Below are 13,274 nucleotides of genomic sequence, written 5' to 3' on the forward strand. Positions count from 1 at the left end.
TCCTGTCCATCGCGATCCAAGCAGACTCATTCAGCTTGTTCCTTTCGGAGTCTCCATAACTTCATTCCATTCGTTCACTCAATCTCCTGCAACCTCGCATCCACTATCATGTCCACCACGGCAACCACCATGGTGACCACCACTTCGGCTTCTGCCACTTCAAGTTGCCACGCGAAGCTGTACGACATCCCCACCCACGATGCCGCCTGTGCAATGCCGATGAAGAGCAACTACTCTTCGATCATGACCGAATGCTGCTCATCTGCCTCTGTGGTTGAGTACGACGACTGCGACTATTATTGTCTCGCACAAGGCCAGAGTGTCGGCACCCTGGCCGAATGTCTCATCAAGGCCTCTGAGCCCGGTGAGGTCTGGTGCAATACCAATGCCAATGCCACCGCGACGGCCACGGGCACTGCGACTGGCACTGGGGTAGTTACTTTAGGCACGACAACCATCGGAGCAACTTCGACTGCTTCTGGTACCTCAAGTGGTTCTTCTTCCACCTCAACTTCGACTTCTGGTGCCCATACCATGCGTCCTCGTTCGATCTCCAAGTCTGCGATTGGGATGATTAGCATTTTGCTAGTTGGCTCAGCTACTGGACTCTTCATCTAGGAAGTGTGTGTTGTGGCTTCGGCACCCCAATGAGACGTAACCCAAAACAGAACCACTTGTCCCATTTTTGTTTTCCTTCTCTTCGTGGCATTGATACAACTTCTATGCCGATATTTTATCAATAGATTAGAGCCGAATAGACCGCAATTATGCATGGCCAACGAGATGCGTTGTGGGCGTAATAGTTTCTCTATTGGAAGTCACTCGCAGCATTAAGGTTACAGGACAAGACGGGAAAAAACGTCGTAGTCGATAAACCCCGGATATGCAAGAGACTTTTCTATGTACACAGGGAAATCAAAAGCAGATAAAAAGTACAAACCCAGTTGCACACCCCTTTCCCAACCCACGCAGAAATGCGAAACATGGATGCTTTGAGCGCCGGAGTGAAGAGATCCGTAGGGAAAAGATATAATAGAAGCCGTTGTAATACATCGCAGGGAGAAATTCAGAATAATTGCGGTGGGTGTCTACCGCCAGGAGTCGTCGAAAATATGGCGGAGGGTGTGGAGGTATGGTTCACCGGAGAGGAGTATAGGGGGTTACTGGTCAGACCAGCTGATTTAGAAGAGAGCCTTTCGTGTCACCTATTTCGAGTTAGCAAAATTCCCTTCATTTTGATGAGAGTCAGATTGGGGGTACGTACGGCCCAAGCACCGGCAATAGATGCGACAATGCCACCGGAAATCATCATGGGCTTCACACCGCGTGTACTCTTGAAAAGCATGCCGCTCAGTGCACCAGCCACAACGCTGTTGGCAGCATCGTGCTTGCCACGCGCATAACCGATTGAAGAGTTGAATCCATTGTAAACCATTGCGACAACACCCGCGGAGTTACCGAGGAACGGGCCACGGCGGGTAATCGAGTTAAGAGCACCATTGAGACGAATCTTAGGGGGAGCGGTCGCTGGTGTCTTGTTCAGGCCTTCCGCAAGACCCCATGCGCCTCCGACAGTTAGCGCAACCAGATATGTGGTGCCGGCACCGTAGCAAAGGTCGTCGGACCAGCCGCGGGAGGGCAGGAAGGAGCGGGAACCGGGGGTTTCATCGAGGGCGGTGTCTTCGAGGGACAGGTAATCGAGAGTATCCTGGTTAAGGCCGGCCAGGGGATGGAGCTTGGTGGGATCGGGAAGGGCGACCTCGGAGAGGAAGGAAGAGGTGTCTTGGGCCGTAGAAGGGTCGAAGGCCTGGGGGGCGTTGCCCTCCTTGCGCCCACTGAGAGAGTCCCAGATGCCCATGATGAAGAGGTTATAGGAGGGGATGGAAAGATAAGATTATTAAAAGTACACGAAGAAGAGAAGACGAGGCCGTTGAATCGCAGCTCCACCGAGTTGTCGGCGCCAGCAAAAACTTCGGTCCCGTGACAGTCCGACCCGGAGAAGTGTTTGGCCGACGCTAGTCCTTATCGGGATATCCCACTTGATCGCTGCCTTAGGCCAGCAATATGGCGGGCAAATTTCACGGTCTGCTTTGAATTCGTGCATTCTGCCGAGCATCAAGTTTGATACCTGCTGATCGCTCGAGCAAGTGGGATTGCGCTGGCCATGGACTGCAATTCATCCCACGGCACGACAGGAGCCCCTCCCACTGATATGGAGGATATCTCACAGAATATACAATTCTTGCCTGAGAAGACCCTGCAAGTGATCGCAAAGGGCCCATTGGTTCAATTGACATTGAACAGCACGGATACTGAGTGAGTTAATTCAGCACATGTTAATTTCACATATTACTTATTAACATAGATTATCAGGCAAATCACGCGAGTCTGGCTATCATTGCTTCAAACATTATGCACCCCATCTCTTTCCCATCTGCATAGCCTAGCTGTTTGCAATGCGACATCGGCCTTTCTGGATGCAGCAGTAAATGCTCAGAATGAAGGTACTCGTGAACTGGCTCTACAACCAGAAAGCTGGTTGGATGTATTCGATGTCTTCCTTAGTCGCTACGAAGATGCCAAACCCAAACCGCTGAAACAAATTTTGGCATCATTGATAACCATATTGGCCAAACATCACAAAGAGCCAACTAAGAAAATTCTCCAGAAGGCAATTGCGGATGCCACATTCCCAAGTGTTCTACTCGGTGAACCTCGATCTCGATTGAAAGCCTCCCTCGTGTGCTTGGAACTCGTCCTCCGCAAGGGTGCCATTCTGTCCTCCGAGCTGATCAATCTGGTCCAGAATTGGATGATCGAGAATCGCACTCGATGGGTGCCCGTTTTCGAGAAAGATTGTCAAGGTCTTTTGATGAATGGCTCCCAGGCAACTCTTGATCTAATTTCTGTTGACCCATCCGAGGAATTGGCCGCCAACATCTTTTTTCTCGGTCTTTTGAACCAGACCAACAACCGAGAGATGTGTGGAAGTGCCGGTGGTATGTTGGCAGCCTTTGTGAAGAAGCTCAAGTCAGAGTGCCCTTCACGAAACTTGTCCGCCATCTGGGTGGCACCTGTGCGACACATGGTGCTGCAGAACATGAATCATCTCGAATCGCTCGCCAACCAGGTTCTTCAGCCTTTGTTCACAATTGACCCCACTGGCTTCAAGTCTTTTGTGCAGTCACTCCCTTTGGAAAGCTTGCTTGCTGGTGATATGAGCAGTGCCGCAGAATCAGAATTCATCCTGTTATTCTCAGCGCTTCAGATGGGCAAGAAAATCAACCTTGTCGTCGACGACTGTATGTCATTGGCTTGCGACCTCGTTCCATTTCCCTGCTAACTTTGACAGTCGACTTTTCGAAGCCTAGCGAATCTAAAGGGACCACCCTTCCTAAAATGGTGCTGAAGAGTGATATCATCGGCCGATTTCTGTTTCATAGCGTGCCTGGTATCCGTATCGCGGCTTTATCCCTATTGATTAACGCGCTGTCGACCGTCAAACCATTCACAACCTCAGCTGCAATAGCAATTCTGCGAGGACTCCCATCTATGCACGCCGAGTCCGACGCCCATTCCCGAGGAGAAATTATGAGTCTCACGCGAAAGTTCATTGTTCGCATGAAGGGCGGTGTTGTTAGAGATCAAGATGTCTTGGACGTCTCAAATGCGGCCCAGGGTCAACCATCTGCCATTGTGAGCAGAAACGACACCGAGACTCGGAACACACTGGAGACCTATCTGCAATTTCTCAGAAGTGATTTGTGTGTTACGGCATCTTATGCTCGTCACATTAGTGCTTTGAAGGCTCTCAAACTTTTGATCATCTCTGGCCTGGACCCAAGATCGGATGTTTTCTCCAACAAGGCTGATATTGACACGACTTGGAAGCTACATGTGGAAATCTTCGATGCCCGCCTGTTGCGATTGTTGGTTGACTTGCTTCTGGATCCCTTCGAAGAAGTCCGGCAAACCTCTCTTTCAATCATCAATTTGTTCCCGCAGCAGATTCTCCTTGGTAGCCTAATCGACCGGCAGCCGGCTGTCGCTATGCGCCTGACAGACGCTCTCACTCGAGCTGAAAATGTGGCGAGCAATACCAGTCGTGCCGACCACGCTGATACCGTTGCTCGTTTATATCACATTCTGTTCTGTGCGGCGTCGTTCGGAAACTCGTCCGTAGCGGCATCTGATTGTTGGTCAACGAAGGCGTCAGTTGTCAACACGATCGTCACAAGGCTGGAAGAGCGTCTCTCATCTTCCAAGGGTCTATTCAATTCTTCGATGCGCGAGGCGCCCCTTCACGGCTATATGTCGGGCCTCCGATACATTGTCTTAATGCCAAACTTCCATACACTCCTACCAGTCAATGGTAACTCATCCTCTTGGAGGTCCATTCATGACCGAATCATCGGGATCTGTGATAGGGTTTGGGAAGAGGTGAAGCCTGTTTTGTGCATCGATTCTCCAGAAGGGCACACGGACGAACCTATTCAAGATCTCTCTGTGGGTCCAAAGGACATCCTTTCCTATTCCTGGAGAGCCCTGCGAGAATCTAGTTTACTGCTGCATGCCACAATCATCAATGCCACATATGGTCCCGAGGGTGCAGACGGGCTCAACCGCGCAGATTTTGAGAAGGTTGGCAGAACCAGCTTCACACAGTTAGCTGAGCTGCGACACCGCGGTGCTTTCTCTACTGTCGCGACAACTTTCACAGTTACTTGTCAACGTTGCAGCCAGTCGAAGGATGCACCTATCCAAGAGCTACCAGAAATCTGGTACAAGGAAGCAAAAAAGACTATTTTCGAGTCGGCTTCCAAGCTTACTCGGCGATCTGCTGGTCTGCCTGCTCTTATTACAGGTATTCTTTGTGCAGCCCCGGGCTCTCCATTCTTCAAGCAGGCTCTGACCGAGCTTCATGATATCTCCCGTCTGCCAGTGGAGTATAGCAAGGAAGAGCAATATCTTAAACTTCCTCAAGTGCACGCCATGAACTGCCTCAAAGATATTTTCACAAACAACAAGCTCGGCCCACACACCGAGCGATTCATCATGCCAGCTCTCACCCTATCTGCCGAACGATTGGGCTCACCCATCTGGGCCCTTCGAAACTCTGGGCTCATGCTGTTCCGCGCTCTCCTGACACGAATGTGCCGTCTGGTCTATGGAGCTGGCGCTGGCTTTGGCGGAGAGTCTGGGTCAGAGCCTGGGTCTAAAATTTCCTTCCCCAAGTATCCAGGATTACTTGAGCTGTTGTCTAGTCTTCTCACCACATCCGAAGACGCTACAGCCGAAGGAACCGATATCGTTACTGAGCGTATCTTCCCTGCGTTAGAGTTAATTGGTGAGAAGATTCCTACTGTTGCCGACAATAATGACACCATGCTCTGTGAGTTGGTTTCGGAGCACTTTAAGAGCCCTGTCTGGGGAATCAGAGAGCACGCTGCTCGCGTCTACGCCTCTCTTCTTACTCGAACAAATATTCTTCATGACATGCGTGCTCTTATGGGCCAATTGCAGGATAAAATCTCAGAAAATTATCTCCACGCTAATGTCCTCTGTGCTCGCTACTCTTTGCGCCGATTTGCGATGACTACGGATTCTTTCTGGACATGTGAGTTGACATACATCCCCGCGATTTATTCAAATCATACTTATTCTATTAGCTTATCTCGATGAAATATTATCTACTCTGGAATGCATCTTGGCGACGGTATTCCCTATTGCCAAGTCACCGTTTGTTGCAACCGCGTTGGTCGAAATTCTAAACGACACGCTGGAGCGTAGTATGGAGGCTGGGGTTGAAGGTAAGTTATTCTCTACTTATGTGCAAAGCATAACCAGTGTTAACATCGTTTTCGTAGCTCGGGTTGGACCTCTCGTCGAACAGATCGCGGCAAAACAAGACCTTGATGGCATTTCAGACTACGTATTTGATGCTTCTCAAAGAAACTGGAACCTCACCAGCACCACTCGATCCTCTTCCCTTCTCAGAAGATCGCTTATGTGGTGCAAAGTATTGACCATCCTTTCTTCGGGCCAGTGGGACTTACTACCTACATACTTTGGTGGAGTCGCCACGTTCGATCCCGATGCTGCGACCTGGATTTGCGAACAGCTCGAAGAGAGATTTGACATGACAGAAAAGTACATGAAGCCCTTGGCAGACTTGTATTCGTCTGCTCTATTGCGCAGTTATGAGCCCTCTATCAGGATTGCAGCGGCTTCAAATCTTGCGTCAATCCTTGAAAAACAGCTCTCTTCCACTGGAGATTTAGCTCACTTTGCCTTGCCGTACGAGGATCTGGCTAAGAGCTTCAAGCCTCACGCTGCCATAGAGACCTGGAACAGGCAAGCGACGGATGCAGAGCTTCGTCTTCAGGGATGTCTTTTGGCCATTCGGGCATCGATCGAGAAGCAGACCCTGGCTCCTCTCAGCCGTGATTTCCAAACCTGGACCGTGAAGCTCAGATCCGCACTCAGTGAGGAGACCGTAAGTACTAGCTTCTCAGATGCATGGGAATACAATATTAAAAGCTATGCAGGAGTTCACCACACGTTATGCCGCAGCATTGTCCCTCCATAGTTTCTCACAAGGCCTCCGTCCCTTAGGCAGCCCCCCTCGCGTTGATTCTGCATTGTTGGACATCTACCTGGTCCTATACGATCTTCTCAATGATGATGATGATGAAGTGCGAGACAGCGCTGCGTCGACTGCGTCCTGGGTTCTCTCATATTCTTCTGTCTCGCCGGGTACCGCTGTCATGCTCGGACCATTGAATGCAAGCTCATTGCTCGCCAGCTTTGTCACCGAACATTATTCGCACTCTGCGCAATTTGCTCGGAGGGTGATTCGCTATCTCACAGGGCAAGAATCTAGAATCAGTGGCTCTGATGATCAAACCCACTTGATCCCCGTTGTGGACTTGGTTGCTGAGTATCGCCAGGAGAGTACCGTGTTGTTCGTGGAGGAGAAGCAGAACTTGTTTATCGATGAAGTGCGCGAAATCGACGTGTGGGCCCCGGCCTTAACACATCTGACGAAGAACGCGTGCCCGGAGACTCTGGTGCGCCAGGTTTCAAGCTGGGTATCAGAGGGACTGCAATATCTATTATCTCTGGTCAGCCAAGATGCAGGACAGGATGGGCTTCTTGGGTGGCTCTCAAAACCGGAAAGCTTCACTCTGGGCGTTCGAATCTTCAGTATCTCTGCTGCATTGACATCGCCAGGATTTGCTGTGCCGGAGCTTCTGGAAGCGGACCAACAAGTCATGCGCTCAAGATTGCATTCATTGCTGAATGCTGGTCAGAGTGCCTCGGTTCATGACCAGTGGCTCCTGAGGATTCGAACTGCACTAAACTTGGAGGTTTGAGGGCCCGCTCTCGGTGCTGTAACTACTGGTAACAGTAGTAGCTATAGGGTAGTATAGATCCAAGAACAAAAGCGTTTCCGTGAACAAACGGTCTGCTGTTCCACCTGCACTATACCTTAGGCTATACCTTAGGGTCGTAAGTAAAACAAGTCCTGCATGCCAGCAGGAACGGGGGATTCCTGCTGCTCGAGCAATTTATGGCAAGTGTCGCCGCCGCCGCGCCTTCCCTTTTGGCGCGCACCGCCCACCCGCCAACAGGCAATATCCTCAGCATGTCGTCGCCCACCCTCGCTTCCAATTTCCCCTCTACTCCTCTGTCCCTCTTTTCCTTCATTCCTTTCCCATGTTCTTCGTGCTCTGCGCGTTCATCGGCTTCTGCATCTTCTGAGCCGTACCATCGTCTGAGAACAGCTGATCGTCAAATCCTCAGCTTTCTCAAGTCCACATCCTGTTCTTTCAAATACTCACCTTTCCCGTTCAAATCTCCTCCTTCCCACTCGACGCGTTCTGATCAGCAATCATGTTCGGAAACCTCACCATCGGCATGATGATGATCATCACCTTTGTGGTCATCATCTTCTATGTCTTCCTTTGGTTCTACTGGATTAAGCCAGCGATCTACGACACTGCTGCTCGTACCTGGGATTACCAACGGGCCATCCGTGAAGGCTGGACTCAGCGTCAGATCGAGGACGCTGGTCTTCTGGATGGATATCGCTTTGGACGTGGCCCGAATGGCCAGGTACTGTTGATCATGCCGAGGCTTCAGGTCAACCACGACCACGATGACAGCACATACAGCCACGAGGGTGCTAGTGTCGACCGTAGCCAGCACCGGCCCGAGGCACACCCACGCCAACGCAAGAAGAAGCAGAAGCGTGGCAAGGCCAAGAAGAACAAGCACCAACGGGGCGCCAGCAGCTGGGATGTTAACGATGACGGGAACTTCAATATCGAACTAATGGAACGCACGGCACTCAACCCGAACGCTGGCCAGAACAGCCCTACCCGCCGACGCGATAGTCCCTCCGCCTCGAAGCCCAACCAGAACGCTGGTCAGAAAAGTCCTTCCTGGCGAGGCGGTAGTCCTGCTGCTATAAACCAACAGACCCAGTCCAAGGAAGACAACCCCGCCAGTCACCATGGAACCACTACTTCTCCCAAGAAACAGGGCTGGAGTCCCAAGGCTAGCAACGCTGGTAAGCCTGGCAACGCATGGTAAACACACATACTGATACGTTACACTGTTTTACTTGGTTGAGGTTGTTTACGTCCTAACGTTTCTGGTTTGCTTTTTACAGGGCTGATGAGCTTTATGTTGATCCCGATGTCACTTCAAAGATCCATTTGACTCAGGCTCGCCATTTGACCGGTCTTAAGAAGGAGACTCACTCGCCGAAGCGAGACCCCGATGAGACCACCGAATCCTGAGTTGAGTAGACTTTGGGGCATAATTCGTCGGTACCGATTTGTGTGTGTCTGTGTGTTTTGTACCCCGGGTTTGGAGCACGGTAAATATCACTCACTTTTGATATCTGAATCCCTAATACTGCTAGTTAACGACTTGTGACCACCGTGTACGAATATTCCAGTTCTTTAACTGATCTGTTTCAAACCCCCACGCCTACCCTAGTCGCACAGAATCTATAGATACTAGTACAATTTAGCCCTGGCCGTGGTTTAGAGCTGCCTAAACTCTGCCTGTATATGTACACCTGATAAGCTGATGCACCTTCCATTTAGAGTCATTCCCCGTCTCCATACTTTTCAAACACCTCTCTTTTCTCTTTTATTTATCTCCCAATATCTCTACGACCGGGCAGCGCCATCTCCTCGCTTCGCTCCACAGTGAGAGAAATGACTTTCGTGCTGATGCTGCTTCCTTTCTCCTGTTGTGAAAGAAACCAAAGCGTCGATGTTGTCTTCGAGGTGTAGGAAGGAGAATGGGGGTTCTCGGAAATATCGAATATTGTCACGTGGTTTTGAGAATACCTCTCGCTCCTCTTGCTTGTTGTTCATTCTTTCCTTCTTTACTCCTCAAACTCGATCTCTTCCTATTTCAATATTATGTGCCACTACCCATCCAGATCGCAGATTGCTGGAATATATTTAAGTGTAAATTCCCTCACTCCACTACTTGTACCTCGGAAAGCTACTTACATTACGGATGCATAGAGACTATCTTGTTTTCAGTGTAACAGAGAATACCGAACAACATTATGAAGGGACCCACTGCATATTTCGAACCATTTTGGTTCGTCTCGTAGTATTATACCGGCTGGAGGATAGACACGATTTCAGTGATCATTGCCATTCTGCATACTTTTGCATCTACTGTTATACTGTGGCAGATCAAAGAGTGTATTTAACATGAGTCTAGGATGAAGGAGTGATCGCTACCTACGTCTTGCAAATTGCAGTGCCTGTTTGTATACATTGTATTGCTACGCTACTGGTCGCTGCCGCCCGCCGCAGTCAGTGACGTTGAGCCACCCCCCCGCAGATCCCCCAGGCACAGCTTTCCAATCTTCCAACCCCGAAGGCTCGGTCGTTCCTGTGTTTGACCCTCTGTGGCAGTTGCATTATGTGGAACGACGAGGACAATAACCCCTATGGGGCATTTGACCAGCATGAGACTCATCTGTCGGACTCGCTTCATTCGGCCGCACTCTCCGCTCGTGAGCTCACCATCCTCCGTTTGCCGCGGCGGTGCCCCGGCGCTGACTTTCAATAGCCAATTTTGAACATGACTCTACCCCTCCTTCCAGTCGCGACTCCAATATTGACCCGCCGGACTACATATCTCGTCCGGAAGATCTGAGCGATCCCGAGGAGGCCGACTATGGTGCCGCGAGCCAGCAATACCCGCGAAAGAGTGTTTACGACAGCCGTATCGAGCAGATCCTCTACGAAAACCCGGATATGTTGATCATGATCACGGATGCGGGAAAGAATCATGAAGGTGGCGGAAGCTTTATAGTCTACACCATTCGCACTGCGGTATGGTCGGCTCCACGACAGAAGCTTAAGCTTGGTGCTGAACTGACAACATATCTAGGACATCGAGGTTCGCCGACGATATTCCGAGTTCGCTTCTCTACGACAGACCCTTGTTAATCTTCATCCGACCTTGATTGTTCCCCCGATTCCCGAGAAGCATAGCATGGCGGATTACGCCGCCAAACCGACCAAGGCTAAAGAGGACACGGCTATCATTGAACTACGCAAGCGCATGCTCGCAGTATTTCTGAATAGATGTCGCCGGATGAAGGAAATCCGCGAAGATGGGGTCTGGTGGCGTTTCCTTGATCCAAATGTGAGCTGGGTAAGTCGCGCTGTGTAACTCTTTCAGCGAAAGGAAGGCTCGCAATGCTGACGGATATACAGAACGAGGTACTACACTCCCATCCAGCCTCATCCGTGCCAAAGAACAATCTCAAAGCGCCTCCCCTTGACCCCGCAAACCCAACACAGGCCCACGGCTGGCTGCCTGTACCCTCCGCTTCCGCGAAACTAAAACATGCGGGCGGGATGAGCGCGTCCCCTGGTGGGGCAGGATCCTCAACATCACCAGGCGAAACCACCGATGGGCCGCCGTCCTCTAACCCTGGCCCGGAGATCCTTGGACGCTTCCCACCTGAATCACGTAAGCTGAGTGAGCAGGAACTGGACCCGTACTTTGTGAACTTCGAGGCTTCAACGCGGGAATTGGAGCTACTGTTGCAAGGCAATATCGAGAAGGTGAGCCGGCGAACGTTGTCTCACCTGTCGTCTCTATCTGGAGATCTCATGGAGCTGGGCGCTCGTTACAATGGGTTTTCCTTGTCCGAACAATCGCCCACTGTGGCTGCGGCTATTGAGCGCATTGGCCAGGCAGCGGATACATCGTACATCGAAACCGAGGAGCTCTCTAATGCGCTGAGCGCCCACTTCGCCGAGCCAATGCGTGAGAGCGCTCAGTTTGCGAGCGTAGTGCGTGGGGTATTGCGCTATCGTGTACTAAAACGCGTCCAGGAGGACATGACTCGAGACGAACTGGCGAAAAAGAAGACCCTGCTGGACTCTCTCGAACGGAGCGAGCTCGAAGCTAAACGCATTGAACAGTATCTCAACCGCACGACTTCTCAAACTCCAAATACTAAGCCGCGGCGTTCTTTGTCGACCTCATCTGCCGCCAGTAGCGAAGGCGGGAGTGCTGTCGAGACCTCTGCCGACGCGGAATTCCCACCCACCCATGGCGAGTCTCTCAATCCCTCGGTGGCGTCGCAGAGTCGGCCGGACGCATCAGCATCCTCGCCCCCGGCCCACCGAAAAACCTCCAGTGGGAGCTTTGTGACCAACAAGCTCTTCGGTCGCATCAGTCACGCAATTCACGGCTTTGCAGACGTCGACCCCGAACGGACGCGTCGCGATCAGATCGGAAAGACCAAGGAGAGTCTCATTCAGGTATGTGGCCCAGCCCGCGCCCGGCAAGGTTTCCACCCACTAACGGAATTCGCAGTTGGAGCAAGCTCTTGAGGTGTCGGAGAAGGATGTAAAGGACGCTAGCGTGGGCGTGTTGCAGGATCTGCGACGCTTCCAGAAGGATAAGGAAGTCGATCTCCGGCGATACATGGTATGCGCGGCGCCCCAGTCCCCACTTGGGATCCTCCTTAACCATGGCTCACGCATTTGTGTAGGTCGCATATGCCCGCTGTCACTTGGATTGGGCGCGGAAGAATCTCGAGACCTGGACCGAGGCCAGGGACGAGGTGGACAAGATCGTTGCACGGTAGAGCGCCGGTTCTTCTCACGATGGTGTTGACGGAGTTGGGTTTTTTGGTGGCGTGTTCCTTCTGATTCTGATTCTAATTTGCGTCTTCGTCTTCACGATGGCTAGCAACATACAAAGCTCAACGGTCCGGGCAATACATCCTAGGGCGAATTCTGTGAACATCGATTGCTAGTAGCAATACTACGTAGTGTATGAGTACTAGAGTATAGCTGGCCACTATTTGTCGTCCTGGATGCCGAATCACCTGTACCCTTGCACTCTGCAATATACCATCCTATCCATTATGCACTTGGCTCCTGTAGACGCTCAATGTGTGGCCGAGTTTTGGGGGAAATCCCATGCTGTGGTGTACAATGGATTGTGTTGTCGCCCGGCGAGACCAGCGGAAGTAAAGGCATTGTCTTAGCCGCCTTTGTCTCCCGTGCAACCCTCCCTTGTACCTTGGACACACTCATCCCCATCCCAACCACCGGCCCGTTGGAGCAGACTGCGACCTTGTCTCGTCCTGCGAACAACCTGGGAAAGGATGAAAGGGCACTGGTCTCCTGTCACAGGTGCCAGCCCGCGCCGTCAACGGCAGCCCTGGCAAAAAGTGACAGAACCCCGCGAACCGAAGAAACGGCCCCTGCGACGGGAATGGGAAAGGGCACATTCTCAGCGGCACCGAGGGAGCTACACTGAAGACAATCTTGTTGGTCCGTGGGGCGTGGAAGAGGGTCCACGATCGACAGGAACCGCATGCGATCGGCGCCGACCTCGACCCTCGACCCTGATACCTGCGCGCCCTTGCTTCATGTCAATCGCCTCGATGCACTGCCAAGTGCCATGGTCCCTCGATCATTGAAGCTGTACAACCGCTTCGTTCAGCTCCGAGAAGCACATCCGAATGCCCAGCGGAAGCTGCTGGCTGGCGTTCATCGCAGATATCTGAAACGTGCCACGAATCCTTCCGCATTCGTTATCCCCGACAAAACTCTGCGGATCGTTCTTCTGCAAAACATCGATTGATTTTCTTTGCATTCTTGTGCCTTGCAGGCATGCCCGGCAGTGGAACCCTCTCGAGACGATAACGAGTGGACCGCGTTGCATCCCTCACGGCGAGCCCCTCGGGCAGGTGTCCCGCA

General features: G+C 51.7%; 6 protein-coding genes across 6 annotated transcripts; 4 read left to right on the forward strand and 2 right to left on the reverse strand.

Annotated features, from left to right (window-relative positions):
* Positions 1 to 129: 129 nt before the first annotated feature.
* On the forward strand, positions 130 to 618 carry N7532_003062 (uncharacterized protein; the record flags this gene model as incomplete). The annotated part of the gene is made up of 1 exon (XM_056615556.1): positions 130 to 618. The coding sequence occupies one exon, from the start codon at positions 130 to 132 to the stop codon at positions 616 to 618; it is 489 nt and encodes a 162-aa protein (XP_056475913.1).
* A 563-nt stretch (positions 619 to 1,181) lies between these two features.
* On the reverse strand, positions 1,182 to 1,858 carry N7532_003063 (protein transporter TIM23; the record flags this gene model as incomplete). The annotated part of the gene is made up of 2 exons (XM_056615557.1): positions 1,182 to 1,205; positions 1,265 to 1,858. 2 exons carry the CDS (start codon positions 1,856 to 1,858, stop codon positions 1,182 to 1,184), a joined length of 618 nt encoding a protein of 205 aa, XP_056475914.1.
* A 291-nt stretch (positions 1,859 to 2,149) lies between these two features.
* N7532_003064 (Armadillo-like helical) lies at positions 2,150 to 7,376 on the forward strand (the record flags this gene model as incomplete). Its single annotated transcript, XM_056615558.1, has 5 exons — positions 2,150 to 2,316; positions 2,374 to 3,302; positions 3,353 to 5,617; positions 5,670 to 6,496; positions 6,549 to 7,376. Coding segments are annotated over 5 exons (5,016 nt in total), but the record flags the coding sequence as incomplete, so codon positions are not given.
* Positions 7,377 to 7,497: 121 nt separating this feature from the next.
* N7532_003065 (uncharacterized protein) lies at positions 7,498 to 8,828 on the reverse strand (the record flags this gene model as incomplete). The annotated part of the gene is made up of 4 exons (XM_056615559.1): positions 7,498 to 7,787; positions 7,845 to 7,883; positions 8,016 to 8,334; positions 8,769 to 8,828. 4 exons carry the CDS (start codon positions 8,826 to 8,828, stop codon positions 7,498 to 7,500), a joined length of 708 nt encoding a protein of 235 aa, XP_056475916.1.
* Positions 8,829 to 9,960: 1,132 nt separating this feature from the next.
* Positions 9,961 to 12,151, forward strand: N7532_003066 (Sorting nexin-41; the record flags this gene model as incomplete). The annotated part of the gene is made up of 6 exons (XM_056615560.1): positions 9,961 to 10,054; positions 10,111 to 10,376; positions 10,435 to 10,701; positions 10,764 to 11,822; positions 11,878 to 11,991; positions 12,056 to 12,151. 6 exons carry the CDS (start codon positions 9,961 to 9,963, stop codon positions 12,149 to 12,151), a joined length of 1,896 nt encoding a protein of 631 aa, XP_056475917.1.
* Positions 12,152 to 12,975: 824 nt separating this feature from the next.
* N7532_003067 (uncharacterized protein) lies at positions 12,976 to 13,158 on the forward strand (the record flags this gene model as incomplete). Its single annotated transcript, XM_056615561.1, has 1 exon — positions 12,976 to 13,158. One exon carries the CDS (start codon positions 12,976 to 12,978, stop codon positions 13,156 to 13,158), a length of 183 nt encoding a protein of 60 aa, XP_056475918.1.
* Positions 13,159 to 13,274: the final 116 nt, after the last annotated feature.

The sequence above is a fragment of the Penicillium argentinense genome, assembly GCF_028826775.1.
Source record: "Penicillium argentinense strain IBT 30761 chromosome Unknown utg000004l_segment0_segment0, whole genome shotgun sequence".
Taxonomy (NCBI): domain Eukaryota; kingdom Fungi; phylum Ascomycota; class Eurotiomycetes; order Eurotiales; family Aspergillaceae; genus Penicillium; species Penicillium argentinense.